Here is a 22,017-nt window from a genome sequence, read left to right on the forward strand (position 1 = left end):
TTCCCCAGAAGATGATTCTAGACATTATTTCAGAACATTGGTTTTTCCTTGCCTTCTGTGAATTCGAGCATGTCTGCTCCCATGAGACTGCAACTTTGTTCAGAGCAGTGTAGAATCCATTTCGCCCTCCGAACTTCAAGACAACTCTAGCGGGAGGACACTACTTGTGCACACTTCCTTTGCGTTCAACAAGCATGTCTGGGCGCAGCAGCTTGAGCTCTCCATGCAGTAGAAGCTCACTCCACTTTGAAAGTCAGCGGGTTTTGTGATTCTCTCTTCAACCCTGCGATTGGCTAGTCAGATTATTTTTGGGCAGTGCCTGAGTCCACATGAAGTGTCTTTCATTGGTTGTTCTCGTACCAACGTGGCTCTGGCGATGAAATAACTCATTCAGTGACAGGCAGAGATAAAACTCTTGTACAGCAGTTAGTTTATAACTCTTTCTAAAAACATTGTCAGTGGGGGAGTTGGAGACCAGAAACAAAGAAGACACAGAGAACGGTTTAAGACTCCCCCCGGTATATTCCAATTGTTATTTTCATGCACAGAATGATGACGATCCCCCCCCCCCCCCCCCTTCTGATGCTACAGCGGTTCATAAGATTTCACATTAAATACACCTGTCTCTGTAAGGTCCTACAGTTGGGTAGTGCATTCAATACAAAGACACTATCATGAAGATCAAGGAGCTTTCAAAACAACTCCGGGATAAAATTGTGAAAAGGCACAGCTCAGGGGAGGGGTATAAAGTTTTCAAAAGACATTGAATATCCCTTGGAGCACAGTCAAGTCGATCATTAAGAAGTGGAAGGTACACGGCACCACTCAGAATCTGCTTAGAGTAGGCCGCCCTCCCAAACTGAGCAACCAGGTAAGAAGGGCATTGGTCAGAGAAGCCACCAAGAGGCCAATGACAACTCTGAAAGACCTGAAGCGTTCCATGGCTAAGATGGGAGAAATTGCTGATGTGTCAACAATAACTCGGGTACTCCACAAATCTGGCCGGTATGGAAGAGTGGCAAGAAGCAAGCCAATTCTTATTAAAGCCCATGTAAAATCCCACTTGGAATTTGCAAAAAAGCATGTGGGAGACTCTGAAAAGATGTGGCAAATGATTCTTTGGTCCGATGAAACTAAAATATTTTGGCCTAAATGCAAAGCGTTATGTCTGGTGCTGTGTTGGGTTTGCGCATCAACCAGGTAACACCATCCCTAATGTGAAGCATGGTGGTGGCAGCTTCGTGCTATGGGGATGCTTTTCATCAAAGGGACTGGGAAGCTTGTCAGGTTAGAGGGCAAAATGGATGGTGCTAAATACAGGCAAATCCTTGAGGAAAACGTGCTTCAGTCCAAGACTGGGACGGCGAGTAACCTTTCAGCAGGACAATGACCCCAAACACACAGCCAAAGTGGCACTGGAGTGGCTTAAAAACAAGAAAGTGAATGTAATAAAATGTAATTGTTGTCCACCAACAATCCTCATCCAACCTGACAGACCTTGAACAATTTTGCTAGGAACAATGGGTGAATACTGCACGATCCAGATGTGCAAACCTGGTACAGACTTACCCCAAAAGACTCACCAGCTGTAATTGCAGCCAAAAGGTGGTTCTACCAAGTATTGACTCAGGGAGGTGAATACTTATCTAAATCAAGACATTTCAGTTTTTTTTTTTTTTTTTTCAATAACTGTTGTTTCACAATAAAAATTCTCTTGCTTCTTCAAAGTGTTGAGTAGCTTGTGTAAATCAAAGGAAAAAATGTCCATTTAAATGTATCAAGATTTCAGGTTGTAACACAACAAACTGTGAAAACGTCCAAGGGGAGCGAATACTTACTATAGGCACTGTATATATCGGAACAACGACAAAAAAGCAAAACTCCCATCACATGATCACAGTAAAGTTTATTAGAATGTTTAAAATGTGAGATGATGCATGTTATTAGTATAGCTTTTTTTTTTTTTTTTTTTTTTAGTAAATCAGTAAGTAGCCTACATTATTTTTAATAACACAATACAACTCATATGCAGAAACTACTACTATGTAGTAGGGTACGATTGAAAAAATAAATAAGTCGTGATTTAAAAAAAAAAAAAAGGTTTAGAAAACCTAATATTTATGCTATTTTTGAAAGAAGAATAAAAACAGCACTAATTATATCCACATAATCGTAGGCCATTTTAATGTTCTGAAAGGTAAAAACAGGTTTCTCAGTCAGACAGAAACAATAATACTATGGCAAAAATCTAGTTTCCCCTCCGTGGAATGGCACCAATGCGTTGTTAGGGAGTACGTCATAAGAACAAAGTTTACAAACGTTTGGAGGCCATTCGGCCCATCTTGCTCGTTTGGTTGTTAGTAGCTTATTGATCCCAGAATCTCATCAAGCAGCTTCTTAAGGATCCCAGGGTGTCAGCTTCAATAACATTACTGGCGTCATCATATGACGCAGACTCTGCATCTACCTACTGACAACCACATATGACATATTATGTTGATAACTACTTCACCAAAGCACAAGCATATGCATGACTTGTCCTGCCTCACCTGCAGGGGGTTAGGAGGATCTCTGTTTCTTTCCCCACCCCCGCTACTCCCACCACTATGCTGTGAAAATTTCCTGCCGACAACCCTGAACATGACCCAGAAAAATAAGATAAACTAAAATTAGGTGTTGTAGTTTTAAAGCAATGCCCATACTACCTGCCAACTTAAAGCCCAAGAAAATCAAATCTCTTCATTGTATGAAATCTTACAATATTAGTTGTACAGTATTACAAACTAATCTATATATATATATATATATATATATATATATATATATATATATATATATATATACGATATATATAGCTATAATCGAGAAACTAATATATATATATATATATATATATATATATATATATATATATATATATATATATATATATATATATATATATATATATATATATATATACACACACACACACACACACACACACACACAGTGCCTTGCAAAAGTATTCAGACCCCTGACCAATTCTCTCATATTACTGAATTACAAAAGGCACACTGAAATTTCACTCTGTTTGATATTTTATTTTAAAACACTTAAACTCAAAATCAATTATTGTAAGGTGACCCTTGTTTTATGTTGGGAAATATTTTTAAGAAAAATAAAAAACTGAAATATCTTGCTTTCATAAGTATTCAACCCCCACACATTAATATTTGGTAGAGCCACCTTTTGCTGCAATAACAGCTTTAAGTCTTTTGGGGTAAGTATGTACCAGCTTTGCACACAGTGTCAGAGTGATTTTGGCCCATTCTTCTTGGCAGGTTTGCTCAGGGTTGTTCAGGTTGGTTGGACGACGCTTGTGGACCGAAATTTTCAAATAGTGCCACAGATTCTCAATGGGATTGAGATCAGGACTTTGAGTGGGCCGCTGTCAGACATTCACGTCTTTGTTCTTGAGCCACTCCAATGTTGCTTTTGCCCTGTTCCTTGGATTCTTCCTTCAATTGTAACAAGATGCCCAGTCCCTGCTGATGAGAAGCATCCCCACAGCATGATGCTGCCACCACCATACTTCACTGTAGGGATGGTGTGTCTTGAGGCATGGGCAGTGTTTGGTTTGCGCCACACATAGCACTTTGAGTTTTGGCCAAAAAGCTCTATCTTGGTCTCATCTGATCACAAAACCTTTTCCCACATCGCAGCTGGGTCACTCTCATGCTTTCTGGTAAACTCCAGACGCGCTTTCAGATGGTACTTTTTGAGTAACGGCTTCTTTCTTGCCACCCTCCCATACAGACCAGTGTTATGCAGAGCTCTTGATATGGTTGACTGGTGCACCATTACTCCACTCCTGGCCACTGAAGTCTGTAGCTTATTCAAAGTGATTGTTGGCCTCTCTGTGGCTTCTCTCACATGTCTCCTTGTTTGAGCGCTGAGTTTTGAGGGACGGCCTTTTCTTAGCAGTGCCTGGGTGGTGTGATGCAGCTTCCACTTCCTGATTATTGATCCAATTGTGCTCACTGGGATATCCAAACAATTGGATATTATTGTGTACCCTTTCCCTAATCTATGCATTTGTATTAATTTATCTCTAACTTCTGTAGAATGCTCTTTGGTCTTCATTTTCCTTCAGATTCACAGCCTTACCAATGATCCTTCAACAGTGGGGTTTTTATCCAGAAAATGTGACAGCAACTTTAATGGTACACAGGTGGAGGCCAATGGTAAGGTAATTGTGTCCTTGTCAGGGCAATTTCTTTCATCGGTGCAAACTGGTACCTTCCACAGCACAGGGGTTGAATACTTATGCAAGCAAGATATTTCAGTTTTTTATTTTTCTTAAAAATATTTCCCAACATAAAACCAATGTCACCTTACAATAATTGATTTTGAGTTTCAGTGTTTTCAAATAAAATGTCAAACAGAACAAAATTTCATTATATATATATATATATATATATATATATATATATATATATAATCACACACACACTACCGGTCAAAAGTTTGAGTACACCTGCATGAAACCAGGTTTTTCATGATTAGCTATGTTTTTAACTGTATAAACTTGTCTATAAACACTTAATATTTAATTATATGATGTGTACTTATATAAGCTGATAATCATAAGTGAATTGCATTCAAAAATTACATTTTTAAATGAAAATGTAAATCTTGTCAATTTTAATGAAATGCTCACCCAAAACAAGGGGATTTCAGACTGAAGTCCAAGTCAGTTAAAAGCCTGAAATGTGTATAACACGGTGTCAGAACACTAGCCTAAGCATAAAAGTGTCTTTGTTAGATATTCTCAGAGTTAACTAGCATGTTACCTAATTAACCTTTTGTCACCAATTATTGTTAACAGGTGAGGGTCCATGATTGTTATAAATATAGGTAGCATAGACACAAGTGTGTCATTCCTGAATGTAAGGGAGCAGAAAATGGCAAAATACGCTCACTTAGGTAAAGAAAAGAGACAGTCTACTGTCTCAAACAGACAGACAAACTGCTGTGGCCAAGACCATCAAATGATTTGAAGAAACTGGCACTCATGAGGACTGAACAAGGTCAGGCAGGCCAAGGGTGACCTCAGAATCAGAGAACAAGTTCATTAGTCACAAGTCTGCGAAACCGGAGATTAACTGCTCCTGAAATACAAGCTCAGCTAAATGCTACTAGAAGTACAGATGTTTCAACATCAGCTGTTCAGAGGAGATTGTGTGAAACTGCCCTAACTGGAAGAATTGCTGCAAAGAAACCATTGTTAAGAGTGCAGAATAAGAGGAAGAGACTTGCCTGGGCCAAAAAACACAAAAACTGGACGTTTGAGGAGTGGAAGTCGGTCTTATGGTCTTATTTGTAAGACGCAGAGAGGGTGAGCGCACAAGTTCTGCATGTGTGGTTCCCTCTGTCAAGCATGGAGGAGGCAGTGTCATGGTCTGGGGTTGCTTTGCTGGTGACAGAGTTGGTGATCTTTCCCAAGTCCATGGCAAGCTCAACCAGCATAGCTATCATAACATACTTCAGAGGCATGCCATTCCATCACGATTAAAGCTAGTTGGGCAGTCCTTCATACAACAGCAAGATAATGACCCAAAACACACCTCAAAGTTGTGCAAGAACTATCTCGCAAAGAAAGAAAGTGAAGGACAACTCAATCTAATGACCTGGCCTGCCCAGTCTCTGGGCCTCAATCTCATAGAACTTGTATAGGACGAACTGGACAGAAGAGTCAAAGCAAAGCTACCCAAAAGTGCCCTACATGTCTGGGAAGTGCTGCAGAAGAGCTGGGAAGACATGCCGGGTGATTTCCTGCTGAAACTTGTTAACCGAATGCCTCGTGTTTGTGAGACTCTTAAGGTAAAGGGTGGCTATTTTGAGGAATCCAAGATTTAGAGACAATTTTCTTGAACATTGCTTTGATACTGTTTTATTTTGTATATTGTAACAGTTCATTTTCTAGTATTTACAGAAACGTATACGACGTAAAACATTGTCAATTATGAAAAAAACCTAGTTTCCAGCAAGTGTACTCAAACTTTTGACCTGTATAGTGTGTGTTTGTGCAAATATATAGTTCATTTTACTGGAGTAACGTGGGTAAAATACACTGCCTTGCTCAAGGGTACAAGGGTTTACCTTCAAGTCTATAACAGAACTCAACGCATGATATTATCCAGCATGAAATTGTCTGTTTAGAGACAGGTTTCCCCTTGTCAGGCGAGTTGATGGGGATAAGTTCCCCTGATGGTCTGCTACCGATGGTCCTATGGATGTAGAAGTTTAGTGCTCTTCTGACATCTATATGATGAAGTCTAGCTTCTTACTCTGACTTATGAGGTTTTGGGTAGAAATCTGGAAATGTTACGGTTTGATTTATATGTAATTTAGTTACTACTTTTGGTAAGAATTGGGGATTAGTTTTGCACAATCCTGTCCTTAAAGCACTGAAAATATGGCGCGTCAATAACCAGTGCTTGGAGCTCGCTTACCTTTCTTGCTGCCATCAGGAATGCCGTTTTCCATGTTAGGTATTTCATGTCACAAGTTGCCATCGGCTCAAAGGGAGGTCCCAAGAGCTTATTAAGGACCAAACTGAGGCTCCATTGTGGAAAAAGACATTTAGATAGTTTACCCCTTTAATAAATATGGTAACTAGGATGGGAGCCCACTTGGTGATTATCCCAGCCATGCACATTGCTAGAGATTGCAGCAACATGTACTTTAATAGAGGACAGGGAGAGACCTTTATGGAATAAGTGACTTAGGTAAGATAGAAAGTCAGAAAGGGGAATGTCTGAATGGTGCAAGGATTTTGATTTGCACTTGGAGACAAACTCCCTCCATCTACCTGTGTAGGTATGAAAGGCAGAAGGTTCTCAAGTAAAATGTTTACCAGGCACCTGTATATAGGACAGAGAGTAGGTGGATGTGGAGGTAGCGGCATCCCCATACATACCCGAGGTGAAAGCTGCCACCATATGGCTTCTGTGACTGCTCCTGGGGAAACCTTGATGCTGTGGGAGTCTGGTAGGGTGCGATTCCAAGAAGAAAGGAGACACCTTTGCGTGCGTCACATATGTAATGTGGTGTCTCTTACAAGGAAGACTGATGCTGCTATGTGCCCCAGAAACTGCCGATAGGAACAAGCTGTTATTCTGGCTCCTATTTTGAAATGTTTTGCTATGTGTCGGATTGTGGCAGCTCTATCTTCTGTGAGGTAAACTCTTCCTGATAACATATTGAACTGTGCTCCCAGGAAGATTACAGACTGTTGGGGTGAGAGACAATTTCTCTTCATTGACCAGTAAGCCCAAGTTCTGAAAAAGACACAGAACCTTGTCTTTGTGTTCCAAAGCCTTCTCTCTGGAAGGAGCTTGCCAGCCAGTCATCTATGTAGGAATAGATGTGGCAACCGCCATTACCTTGGTAAAGACCCTGGGGGCTGTGGAGATCCCTAAAGGAAGGGCTTTGAACTGAGAGTTTTTGATGAAGAATCTGAGATATTGTCTGTATTCCTTTTGTAAAGGAAGGTTGAAATAGGCATTGTTGAGATCTATAGAAATCAACCAGTCCCCTGGTTGAACTACATGGCTAGAGATACCACCTTGAATTTTTCATAAAAAATGAAACTGTTCAGGTTCCTGAGGTCTAGAATTGGCCTGAATTTCCCATTTTTCTTTTGCGTCAAAGTATATTGAGTAATGGCCCTGGGTCTGTGAAGATAAGGGGACCTCTTCTATAGCATGGGAATGCAGCATGTTTGTTATGCCCCTTAGTCTTGGCCAATCTAATACCGTCTGAATGATGCCTGTTGATGGTGGTAAAATCTGGAATAGAATCCTGAAATCCTGGAAGTCTGAGAAAAATGTCAGGAGGTAGAGGGTCTATCACACTCTTTATAACAGCCACGTTCTGTTCTACGTGGTCTAAATTCCTGGCCACGTTGAAAGTGGCCCTGCCTGTTGAACCACAGTTGAGGTGGCTGGTTTCTGAATGACCTTTGCCTGTTGAAAAAAACCTGTTGCATGGTGCACCTCTACCTGTAGTACAGCAAGATCTAATCGCTTGTCTAGCCTCTCATGTCAGACAGGGAATCCTTAAGGCTGGTGCCAAATAAAAGATCACCCTGAAAGAGTAACTCCAATATTTTTGCCTGGGTGTCCACAGACAGAGAAGATGCCTTCATTTGGATGCACCGCCTTGCAGAGATAACATTAGCCACAGCTCTGGCGTTAGTATCAATGGTGATTGGTCATTTAGACGCACCGAGAGTGCAGAAGCTCTGGTCCGGGACCGAGAATCAGCCGGGAGAAAAAGAAACAGTTTCACAGCAAGACAGTGAGAGCGGGGAACCCTTGGGCAGACCCCAGAGTATTGCAACAGAGCAGGCTAGTTAGCCGTCAGTGTAGGTCGGTGATCCGGGTCGCAGCGACCGGGATATAGTGCAGCACCTTTTCTTTGTAGTTTTGTTACTGTTTTATTTTCCCTGTTTCTTTGTGTCTTCTGTTTTGAATTATTGTTTCGAAGTACCTGCAAGTACGCCGGTATTGTGTACCATCGCTTGGTATTCCAGTGGTTCTGTTTACCATCGTTGATAAAGCAGACCACGGACCAACAGCGCCCTCTGCAGGCTAAAAGAAAAAGAGCACACCAAAATAAAACTGGGCACCTGTGCCGTGTTGCCAAATCCACCTGTCTGTCTCCTGTGTCAGTGAATTACCCACCACCCTTCCACACTCTGTTATTGTACTCTGTTATACTTTTCTGTTTAAAGTTATCGGGGGACTGGGGATACTGTGAAAGTCACAGGCTAATAGTGTGTGGCCACTGTTGAAAGCAATACAAGCAGTACATCTGCGACGCATGCTTTGCACCTGGTCTCGGGTGTTGTCTTGTGTAATCCTGGCCCATTCCTCTTTTAGTGCCTGGATAAGCACCTGCCTGTTCAGTGGTCTCAGAGTCCTAGAAGCCACACATCTCCCAGTTCGTGGCTTGTCATTGACAGATTGTGTCTGGTTATATCGTCACACCAGGTTTGACATTGCTGGCTGTGAGCACCCAAGACTCCCTGGTCAAGCCTCCAACATGCTGATTGCATGAATGTGCTGCTCTCTTGACAGACGTGGCTTTTTTTTTTCTGTAATTCTTTACTGCTTTTATTCAAGCTTGCAATTCCACAGCTGAAATCACTCCATACCCAGTGTCCAATTAGCTGTCTCACTAATTAGGTGATTAAATGCATATGCTTCAGTCACAGTCAAGGACCTTTTTTTATACTTTTTTTTTTTCAAAAATTAATGTTATAATAGTGATAAGTTTCTTTTGATGCTTAATTGATAATATCTGGTACAACCAACATGTTATTGCGAACCGTGCTTTGTTCAGTTACTTTAATGTGTTCATAAAGCTTATTCAAAGTCTGCTGTGATGAGCTACTGATATTAAGTGGTTTTATTTTTTACAGCTGGTCATTATAACCATAGAGTATTTGCTGTTGTCGTTGATTGTAAACATTATTTACAATTTTTTTTTATTTTTTTTATTTTTACTTTTATAAACCACTAGTGGAAATTTAATCAATGGGAGAAAACTAACGTCACTGAAATATTTTAACTAAGGATTTTGGCCAACTTTGAGCCCTGACTAGCATAACCTGTTTTATCTGAATTAAACATCAGAAAATTCTGTGACATCCAATGATTGAGGCAAGGCAAGTAGCTAATAACACCCAGGGAGAAGAAATCCCTGTCTTTAGGGACACATATAGCATAACATAACAATGGAAGTTCACCTAACAATAGCATATATAAAAAACAAGCGACCTAGAATGGAGCCCTGTGGAACACCACAGACAATTTCCGATAATGTTGATTTTACTTCCCCAATAGAGGCAAACTGAAACCTATCAGAAAGATAAGATCTGAAACAGGACAGAACAAGATGCAGACAGTCCCACTGCTTTCAAGACAATTCAGTAAAATGGAATGGTGTATAGTATCAAATAGCAGCACTTAGATCTAGAACAGTGGTTTTCAAAATGGGGTATGCAAGCTCTCATCAAGGGGTACGACAAAAATCCAGTAATGGCGGACAACTCTTTTTTATCCATGTTGTAGTACTTAGTGACTTAGAAATCAAATCAACAATGTTGAATCTCCTTTAAAAAAAAAAACCACAGCCATACTGGTGTATGTTTCATTTCTGTTGGGCAGGGTTAACTGCTGATAGTGGCTGCTGATAGTGAGCGAGCATTGAGCGCACACACGACTAACTTGCTATTATTTAAATATGTAAAGCAGTGGCGACTGCATTCTGTGGGCTAAAAAAAAAAAAAAAAAAAAAAAAGGAAACTCATAAGATTGCCATTGCATGATGTTGCTTCTTTTAAAAATGTGTAGTATTTACTAGGTAAGTTTACTCTCTGGAGTTTAGATGTTCAGTGTTAGTGGTTTAATCAGTTCAGTGTTTTATCTGCCTTTACTTTTTTAAATAACCATATTACTGAGTTGAGCAGGCAGCTGGGCCGCCCTACTTGGACAGTGAAATCACGCACTTGGAACTCCTTTGTCGTGTGAGTGCATTACCCTATGCCTCCACACCGGTAATCATTAATAAAAGCAAAAGCACTATATTATTTTTATTACAAACGTGAAATTCCAGGATTAAAAAAAAATAATCCCAAACTTCTCAGCCTTAGAAGTGCCTATTGAGTGTGTTCATATCATACAGCCGATTGTCCATCAACAAGCTTTAATTGTCTTACAGCTGATTAACACAAACAGATTACTGCACTAAACACTTCTAAGCATGTAAGCATTTTACAAAGTCATTTTTGACTGCCTGATATAAATATCCCCTTTTTCTACTTTCAACAAATTAGCTCTTGGAAAGATTCACTTCAAAACAACGTGCTTATTCTGGCTAGATTCGATACCGCAAAAGACATACATAGCATTTTACATTGTCATTTTTAAAAAATCTGTTTTCTCTCTACACGTCTGCACTTGTTTGAAGAAATGCATGACTTGCTGACAATTGCTTTTTTTTTTTTTTTAAATTTTGTTTGGAACCTTAGGTTTTGTTTTTCAAAAGCATAACCAGTTTTTGGAAATATCATTTTTAGTTGGTGCTTTTTCACCGTTGTTAACTAACAACATTTTACTGCGTTCATTTTTAACAGCAGTTTTCCATTTACAGTACTTAATCAAGAAATTAGAAAAGACCATTATTTTTTCCTGTTTTAATAGGTTTATTATGACTACGGGTCTACTTAAATCACTACGAATTTACATATTTTTCCCAGGTAGGTTATGGAATAAAATTAGGATTTCTTGGACCTATTTAAACATTAAATACACCTAAGTAATTAACATTTCAGAGCACTATAAAAACCTAAAAATAATGATACTTGCTTCCTTACTAAAACGGAGTGCTGTCATTTGTTAAAGGCAAGCATGCTGTTGCTGCTGTCATTCTTTGTCTGTAGTGTACAGACTTGCAAATACATTGTACCCGAGTCAAAAGAAAAAAACGTGCCTATCAGGGTCTAAAATTCTAACTACGTTAAAAAAAGTAAGCAGCAGGCTGTTTGAAGCGAGGTGGCTGTGCTGGATCATACCTGCAGTACTAATTTAACTTGGCTACAACCAACAGGCATACTTTTTGTCTGCTCCGACGTTCAAGTTTGTTTTCTGAAAGTTATTATTTGATTTACGTTCTGTTTAGCAGCCACTGTATAGCCTTTCGTTTGATGTGCGATTATGAAGCTAAATAGCGATCGATTGTATTTTCTCCAAAGTCACATTACAAGATGTGCAAAACAATCTACATGTGAAGTTTTTTTGGGAAACATCTTGACACAACCCTCAGCTTTTTTTGCTTTGTTGTCCATTTTTGGTTTTTACCGCCAATGCTGAAAACTAGATTTTAGCAAATCAAAATAACAATGCAACACTGACTTTGCCCCATCTCCTACTGTACAGTACAGGTCACAGAAAAGCCAGTACAGACGCACTGACAAAATTGCTGATTAAAACATTGTTGTCAGTAAACAAGAAAATGTTAACCGCTTGAGTATTTTTTTTAAATGTTATTTGTCTAACGACTGTCTCTCCCTCCCCCCCAAAGTGCAATGCACACAGGACAGCAAAAAAAAAGCATATCTACAAATTTAAGATACGTAGTTTCCATCGCTGGCGGTGTGCAATAGTTAATTTAAAATCAGGTTTCTTTTCTTTATCTCTCCATACTAGTCCAGTACGTATTGACCCCTAAAAGACGTGAATTTCGCTGTGACTTCTCAATTTCCCGATTTCCGTGAAATCCCTAAATAGGTAGAGTCCTAATTATGACCCTACATCAGATGGGGGTATGCGGTAGACTATATTATGTGGAAGGGGTACAGGGCCTAAAAAGTTTGAAAACCACTGATCTAGAAGAATTAATTGATGGAAAGCCCAAGTCAGAGCTCATCAGCAAAACTCTGACAAGGCCTGTCTCAATGTTTGACAGTATGTACCTGTGCGAACAGCTACTGTCACTGATGAAAACCTGTAAATCCACTCAAAGATCTCGCCTGAAATGACAAGATCTACACTCTGGCTAAAGATTGCTTCAGCACAAGACATTAATTGTTACGCAGATGATACTCAGCTATATTTGTCTTTAAAGCCAGGAAATACTTCTGCCGGGGTGTTATAAGTTGCTTGCCTTAACATCAAGTGTTAGATGTCTCAGAACTTTTTTGTTGTATTCTGAAAAACAGAGGTTATGCTAGTGCGCTCTCAGCACCAACTAAAAAATATTAGTTTACAGCATCAGAGGACAATGCAGCTCTGGGGAGCTTACAGGAAAGCCTGCAGGTGCCCAGCCAATTACAGGGGTTGTTGGCACGCAGTCAACTGAGGACACCCTGGTCACTAAATAGAATGAGTGGAAAATTTAATCAGGTTGAGAATACACAGCAAATTAGTATTGTGTAAAAGATGTGCATGGGTAGTACAGAAGACATACACCAAAGTTTTCTTCTGTACTTACAAGGGCTGACATCTCTGTATCTGTTTCGGTTTTGATTCTCTGGAAACTTAGCCACTTTGAACGGACAGTCCTGGGATTGGTTCCGAATTTCCTGAAAAGGTAAAAATAAAAAAATAAAACAAATAAAAATCTATATAAAAAAAAAAATATTTTATATATATATATATATATATATATATATATATATATATATATATATATATATATATAGATAGAGAGAGAGAGAGAGAGAGAGAGAGAGAGAGAGAGAGAGAGAGAGAGAGAGAGAGAGAGAGAGAGAGAGAGAGAGAGAGACTAAAAGTTGCAAGCAACTTGACAGCTTCCAAGACATTCTTGTTCCAATCTGTGTTTCATAATAACCATGACCTTACCTGCACTCTCCAAGGAGCTCTAAGCTAATTTTGCATTTGACAAAGGAAAGGTCAAAGGTCAGGGCAATTTTTTTAAGAGAGCATATACGGGTTCATTTATGTGTTGCATAGTAACCATGACTATGTGCACTTTGAGTTATAAGCTAGTTCAGGGTTCATACACTTTTTCCACTTCAAATTTCATACTTTCCCCCCCCCCCATACTTCCATTTGGTTTTCCCCAGACTTGTGTTAGTTCATTTCTACTAGTTTTTTCGATAGTTATCCACATGGGTGGTCATCCGCAGAGCATTATAGCTTTTTGATCCAGAGCAGAAGTTGACCTGATTTTCTAAAAGTATTTGTCAGAATCTGGGAGGTGCAAATATGCAAAAGTACAATACAATCTAAGAAAAGTTGAGAATTACGTTGCATTATTTACAAAATGAAAACAAAAAGTTGAATATTGCAAGTATACTTGTGCCAAAATAGGTCAGTATAATGGTACCAGTAGTATAGTAAAACCAGACAATTTTGGCACAAGTATACTTGCAGTATTTTACTTTTTTGTAAGGGATGACATTGAATTCTGATCCAAACTTCTTTCTACTCTTAAATGTTGAACACTATGGGAGGTGAAAAATAACAAAAATGAATTAACAAACGTGCACGCATTATATATTATGTGTGCAAGTGTCGTATATTAAACATACAAGTGTAAAAGGTATAGGCAATGTCAACCCAAGGGACTTTTTCGACGAGAAAAAAGAAACAAGGACCAGGGGTCACGTGGAGATTAGATAGAAGGGCATTCAAAACAGAAAATAGGAGGCACTTATTTTTTTTATTTATATATGTATTCAAGCCTACGGTTTGTTGTATTTTGTTTTGACCTCTGAGCTGGTTATTTTTGTTTCGTTATTGTGTTCATGACTTGTTTTGTTAAAACTTTTTACTTTGTGTTTATTAAACATGTGCAGCAGAGCTTAAACCGCAGCTTCCTTGCCTCCGAGTCTCTGTGCCCACCTGGGCCCACAACGCTACCCTGTCAAGCAAGAACAATCCAAAATGAACAATACAAGCTGCTGGCGTAAATTAAGGAAGTCACCATGAATAAATATTAGTACTGTTTTTATTAGTTTTATTTCATATTTTCTTTATTATTACAATATGTCACTACCAATAATAATAATAATAATAAAATAAAATAATAATAATAATAGCAATGAGATTGTGAATAAAAGTAGTACCTATTTGTGGCATGCTGCATCCAGTATTCTGGCTATATCTTATTTGTTGAAGAACACAGTACCACCCCCACCACCACCCCCAAAGAAAAAGAAAAAAACACATCGAAGTTTCAGTTTTGTTTCAATTGCAAATAATAATTAGAGTTGCTAGCAACTATAAAGGCTTCCAAGAAAACATGGTTCAATCATCACAAATAATCGCTAATACAGCTCGCTATGTTTCTTATAACTAGTTAATTGGCTACTTAAGTTGTATCCTGTACTCAGCATAATCTTACGCTTAAGTTTAAGTGTACTGATCTGTGTTAGATACAGCTGAGGAACTATAGGCCGATTTGTGGATTTTGAACCTTAGTAGAGATCAAATGTCATGGGTAATGACTTTTGAACCATATGAACCATGACTACCTGTGATCCCTGAGGAGCAAGTTTTTAGCTTGACCTTCTGGAGAGGTCAAAGGTCGCAGGTGATGATATTTTTCATACAGCACATTTTCCTATACATGTTCCATTATAACTATGGCACGCCCTAAGAAATCAAATTTAAACGTTAATTTAAATATGGCCGCCAAACCATGTGACCAATCTGCTTTCGATCTTAGTGGTTATTACTTTATTATGGGCCATACAATGGTACCAACATTGAACAGCATACGTGCAACACTGTTCTTGTTATGGGTCATAAGTCATTTTTCAATTATCAATATGGCCGCCAAACCATGTGACCAAAACATGCCATTTTGAAATCAACAGTACAACAGTAACAGTACATTACCCTCTACTGTCTTACTCAGTTTCAAGTCTCGTGTATTGTAGTATGGATTTATACTTTAATATGTGTAAATATAGCACTCATGAAATTGTTATTTTGCTCGCTGCATCCATGTTTAATGAAAAAGCGGGGATTTTACAAAACTTAGCAAGGACCTTCTCATGAGCAAACATGACAATTTTGGTGTCAATCAACATTGCGGTTTCAGACAAGAAGATCTTTGAATATTTTGCACAAATCCAATGCAGCGAGCAAACCAACCGTCCAATTGATTTTGTTTCAACATTTTCTATATGCTGACATTGTCCGACCTAAATCTTTAGTCATTTTTGTCAACAAAAGTTTTGAAAATTGTCCAATATTTTCAAGAGATGTAGCCTAGTGGCATAACTGAACTTTTTCCACTCGGGGACGCCAGTCTGGTTGTCCACACATAAGCATCTACCTACGTATGCGTTTTCATACATAGGTAGATGCCTATGTGTTGAATAATAATAATAAACACAGCAATAACAATAGGCTTACCAGCCTTTGGCTAGTATTTAGAGCTTATTTAGAGCTGTACAAGCCAACATCAGAAGCAGTTGTTTTTTTTTTTTTTGGTTTGTTTTTTGAAAAGTCAGTATTTAAATCATATAATGAAGACCATATAGCGAGGCTGTAAACAGTACATCTAGGCTTGGCTGACGGTTTGGACCAGAGATTGTTGCTGCACTCGATACTGTAAGTTACAAGCAAGCACCGTACATTTAAATAAAATTACCGGTGCATTTTATTAATCACATTACTCTTCATAACAACTACAGCGAAGGCAAGCACTGTGTGCGTTTGTTCTTTCTTTTTGATTCTGTGCTGGACTGTAACTGTTATATGTACACCTGTGCTGGACTAATTCAAATTAGGTGCTGTGTTTAATGTACCTCACACACTTTTTATTCATCTGCACTGCTCACTGAAACTACAGCTTGAATCAACTCCATTTCCCTACACTACTTGCAACCTGTAGTGACAGCGGACTCCTCGTGGGAAAGTTCAGGATTGACGGCTTCATAACAACTACAGAGCAGGCAAGTGCTGTGTGCGTGAGCGGCACACAAAGTGCAGCGTGACAAGTGCAGAGCTTGTCTGCGCTTTTCCGCGACTTGGAAGTATTCTGCAGGTGCCCAGATTTGGGGATCAACTGAGGAGAGAACTAAAATGTTATGATTATCAAGCGAGTATTATAATAAATATGGAATATGCAATGCCTGTTATGGAGTGCAGCTCATGTGAAATGTATAGTTGTTATCCATCACAATTTTTGAAAGTCTTTTACCGTCAGAAATGTTCTCTTACAAATACATGAACGCAGAAAGTCGCTGAACTTGAAAATCAAATCGTAACACTCAGTGATATATACAAGTTTATAGAAGAGTGTTCATGAGATAAACAATACCTGGTTAACTTCAGATACTGTAGATGGGACCTCTAACTTCTTGGTCTCAAATGATCATGAGGAACCAAAGTCATTATCAAGCACTGTATGTCCTATTATGGAAGGGTTATATCAAGAGAATGTTAACTTGAAGAGACCACTGGTGACAGTTAGGAAAAGCCATAGAACACCTAAAAATAAACAAGGGGGTATTCGGTTATTCAGCAAAGCCTTAAGTATCGAATAACTACAGAAAGCAATGTGGATTTCTATTGATAGGTGTTAGAAAACATGGATCGAGAATTGATTAGCAGTTTGCTACGCATGTGGACTGGCAGAGCTATACTGGTGTTCTTTTCTGAAAAGAGACTAATATTGCAGATAGCAGACTGTTTGGTTCAAATTGCATGTACTGCTAACAACTGATAAAGCTTCTTGCCCAGCATTAACTGCAAGCTAACAAGATAACAATGATGTGGAATAGAAGGGGCCAGGCTCTAAGACTTGGAATGCAAAGCATAAAAGAAGCTAAAAGGCTCCCAGGGACTGGCGTTGGACCCAAAGGTTCTCAGGGAGAATAACAGATAACGCCACTGGACTCAAAGGGTCTCAAGCAAAATGGAGAGGTATGAACAAGGAAGATGACAAAAACTAGATGTATGGACCTTTTGGGGCACCAGGGGTTTGAAGAATGCACTGAGTTCAGAGGTTGTCACACAAGACTACACACAGACACACACTAAATTAAATACATATTTAATAGGTATGAGGCATAGGTATGTGTTGTACCTTTGCTATTGGTTAAGTGTCAGAGAAAGAGGAGGTGGACTATCTATACAAAAGGTTATTTAATGTCATGCAAAAATTGTCTTAACAAGTATTCTGTTTGTCCTGTACCTGGGACCAGACTCCCTGCATATTTCAATAAACCTAACAACTGACTGAAGAAAAGGACTCTCTCTGCATTTTCCTGAATCTACTTACTCACCATCCTTTTTTAAGTTACATCAATAGGTGACTCTATAATTCGCAATGTTGATTGTGATTTATCTCGTAAAGACCCATTGAACAGGTTTATAACCTGCCTTCCAGGAGCAAAAATTCAGGACATCAATATTAGAATACACAAACTGGTAAATGGTTCCAATAAAACACAAAAGGGGTCAGTAGTAATTGTGCATGTAGGTACTAATGACATAAACGATAGAAAATCAGAAGTGATGAAACAAAGACTTAAATCCCCAACTAAGAAACTGAAAGAGCTAAACTGTAGGCAATAGGCCCATTTCTGGCCTACTGCCTGTTTTTGGCAGAGATGATGAACAATATAGTAGAATTTCATCAATAAATAATTGGGTGGTGTGTTCAAGAACAGATCGGATACATTAACAACTGGGACCATTAAAAAAAAAAAAAAAAAAAATTAGAACTATGCCATAAAGATGGGCTTCACTTGAACAATACTGGGACAAGTAGGCTCCCTGTACATTTTGAAAAACAACTAAAATATTTTTTAGATTAAGATCTAGGGAAGGGCAGGGTACTAATGAGAAACATTATTCAGCAAAGACAATCCCAATTAATTAATCTCCAGAAAACCTAAAAGGCTTACCCCACTGAAGTAGTGTCAGCATCTCATATCACAGTTTTACCTTTAATAGACCCTGTGGAGTTTGTTATAATAACCTTATAAATATCCCAATTATTACTGGCCAAATAAAACTAGTCTAATAATCTTCGTTTGGCATTCTTTAATCTTAGATGACTGTCAAATAAAGCACCTTTAATTAATGATTTTATTGTAGATCAAAAGCTTAACATGTTGGCTCTCATCGAAACCTGGCTTAGTGTAGATGATAATGTCTCACTGATTGAGGCTTCCCCTCCAGACTACTCCTTTATCCAGAAGGCTCGTAGCAGTGGTAGAGGAGGTGGACTTGCTACAATTCATAACTGATCTTTTAAACAAAGAACTATGGATGATTACTCATCGTCATTAATTTTAAATAATGAAGAATCTGTGTACATTGGTATTGTATATCGTGCACCAAAGTCACATGCTTCATTTTTATCTGAATTTGGTGATTTTCTATCTTTCCTTTCTTCCAACTATGATAGAATTCTTCTGTTGGGTGACTAACATTCATGTAGATATTGAATCAGACAAGTACAACACTTTTTTTTTTTTTCAAACTGACTTGACTCTTCAGACTATGTCCAGTATATCAGAGGTCCTACTAATAATCATGGACACACATTAGATTTAATCATTTCTCATGGGCTAAACGCTATGGACTTTAAAATTACCTATCTTACCATTTCAGATCATTTCGCTGTTATTTTTTAGATTAATGTGCCAATACTTAAATAAAGCGATACACACTTTTACAACCCGGGAACTAAACCCTTCAACTACTTTAAAGTTTTCAAATTTACTGGCCTATTATCTTTGCACTCTGAAACTATGTATGAACTTGTTGATAATTATAATATCTTTCCATCTAGTACCCCTGATGCTATTGCTCCAGCTAATGTTCGAAATGCCTCGCTAAAAAATACTTGCCATGGTTTAACAATGCCACTCAAACTTTGGGATGGTCGAAAATTTGAACGTAAATTGAAAGGTACTAAACTACATTATCTTCTATGGAAGGACCATCAAGTATAGAGAGGCTTTGGTAGTAGCCAGATCAACATACTACTCAAACTTAACTGAAACCAACAAAGAATCCTATATATCTCTTTTCTATTTTTAATAAACTAGTTAATCCTCCTTCTGCCACAGTCTCTTGCAATGACTTAATTTTGACTATTTCCATAGTAAAATTATAAACATCAAAAATCAAATTTCACAGATATCTCTGATGATGAAAGACTTAACCCCAGTAGAACCTACCAGACCTATTCTGGTTACTTTTGATTCTTTCTCTCCAGTGATATTAATAGGAAGCATTTAAACTAGAAAGGAAGGGGGGAGAAATCAACAAAAAAACAGAAGGGAGACCGCATCAAAACAAGAACAACAACTCAGGTAAGACAACCATTAAATGTATTTATCTAAATGCTAGAAGTATCAGAAACAAAATTCTAGAACTTGAAGCTACTGCACTAACAGGTAACTATGATGTGATAGGTGTTACAGAAACGTGGTTATCTGAGAGTGATGGGGACGAATATAATATTTGTGGGTATACACTGTATAGGAAAGACAGGCAGGACAGACGAGGAGGAGGGGTAGCGCTATACATAAGAAACAGTCTTGAAGCCCAGGTGTTAAACCTGGACAAAGAAAATAAAACCGAATCAATATGGGTCAGAATAACAGACAAAAATTCAAAAGGCATAATAATAGGAGCATGCTATAGACCGCCAGATTCAGACGGTGAGCACAATAATCTGTTATACAATGACATTAGAAATGTGTGTAGCAAAGGAGAAGCCATACTAATGGGGGATTTCAACTTCCCCCAAATAAAATGGGAAAACCCGGTGGGTAGCGCGAAGGATGAAATAGAAATGGTGGAAATGACAAATGACTGCTTCCTAACACAATTTGTGAAGGCACCCACTAGAGGGGAGGCATGCCTTGATTTAGACTTTTCAAATAACAAAGATAGAATAACTAAAACAGAGGTCAGAGAACCACTGGCAAACTCAGACCACAACATGGTCTCATTTGAAGTGTTTTTTAAAACCCCAAAAGTAAAGACTAAAGTTAAGGTTTACAATTTTAGAAAAGCAAACTATGAAGGCATGAAACAGAGACTAACAGAAGTAGATTGGAGTAAAATAGAGAAAACACCCACAGAAGAAGGATGGTTGTTCTTCAAAAATGTAGTACTAGAGGCGCAAAACAATTACATCCCTAAAGTAGACAAATCTAAATGTAAAACTAAATTGCCAAAATGGTTTAATAGATCAATTAAAAAAAATATTCAGCGAAAAAAGGCACTTTACAGAGCATTAAAAAAGGACCAAAAAGAAAGTACACAGAAAGAGTACACAGAACTGCAAATGCAAGTCAAAAAGGAAGTTAGAAAGGCCAAGAGAGAAATAGAAATGAACATTGCTAAGGGAGCTAAAACCAATTCCAAAATGTTTTTCCAATATTACAACAGCAAGAGAACATTCAAAGAGGAGATTAAATGTTTAAGAGATACAAATGGCAAAATCGTAGAGGAAGAAAAAAAAATAGCAAATATATTAAATGATTACTTTTCACAAGTTTTTACAAAGGAAGATACTGACAACATGCCCCACATGTCATCCAGTTCCTATCCAGTTTTAAATAACTTTAGCATAACTGAGGCAGAAGTGTTAAAGGGACTAGGAGCTCTTAAAATAAACAAATCCCCTGGGCCGGATGAGATCCTCCCAGTAGTACTCAAAGAAATGAAAGAAGTAATTTACAAACCGCTAACCAAGATCATGCAGCAGTCTCTTGACACAGGGGTGGTACCGACAGACTGGAAAATTGCAAACGTAATACCGATCCACAAAAAGGGAAACAAAACTGAACCAGGTAACTACAGACCAGTAAGCCTGACTTCTATTATATGCAAACTTATGGAAACTATAATAAGATCCAAAATGGAAAATTACCTATATGGTAACAGGGTACTGGGAGACAGTCAACATGGTTTTAGGAAAGGGAGATCGTGTCTAACTAACTTGCTTGATTTTTTTGAGGATGCAACATCGATAATGGATAATTGCAAAGCATATGACATGGTTTATTTAGATTTCCAGAAAGCTTTTGACAAAGTCCCGCACAAAAGATTAATTCTCAAACTGAACGCAGTTGGGATTCAAGGAAACACATGTACATGGATTAGGGAGTGGTTAACATGTAGAAAACAGAAAGTACTGATTAGAGGAAAACCTCAGAATGGAGTGTGGTAACCAGCGGTGTACCACAGGGATCAGTATTAGGTCCTCTGCTATTCCTAATCTACATTAATGATTTAGATTCTGGTATAGTAAGCAAACTTGTTAAATTTGCAGACGACACAAAAGTAGGAGGAGTGGCAAACACTGTTGCAGCAGCAAAGGTCATTCAAAATGATCTAGACAAGATTCAGAACTGGGCAGACACATGGAAAATGACATTTAATAGAGAAAAGTCTAAGGTACTGCACGCAGGAAATAAAAATGTACATTATAAATATCATATGGGAGATATTGAAA

General features: G+C 38.4%; 1 protein-coding gene across 4 annotated transcripts in view; it reads right to left on the reverse strand.

Moving 5' to 3' along the window:
* ptpn2b (protein tyrosine phosphatase non-receptor type 2b) overlaps positions 1–22,017 on the reverse strand; it is a 129,094-nt gene that overhangs the window by 100,205 nt on the left and 6,872 nt on the right. For 3 of the 4 annotated variants that reach the window (XM_041245334.1, XM_041245333.1, XM_041245332.1), the window contains exon 2: positions 13,045–13,135. In XM_041245334.1, the coding sequence (XP_041101268.1) occupies positions 13,045–13,135 (91 nt within the window). Of the gene's footprint in view, positions 1–13,044; positions 13,136–22,017 lie in introns of those variants that run through there. The other variant, XM_041245335.1, reaches the window with a different exon arrangement.

This window comes from Polyodon spathula, chromosome 3, assembly GCF_017654505.1.
Source record: "Polyodon spathula isolate WHYD16114869_AA chromosome 3, ASM1765450v1, whole genome shotgun sequence".
NCBI lineage: Eukaryota > Metazoa > Chordata > Actinopteri > Acipenseriformes > Polyodontidae > Polyodon > Polyodon spathula.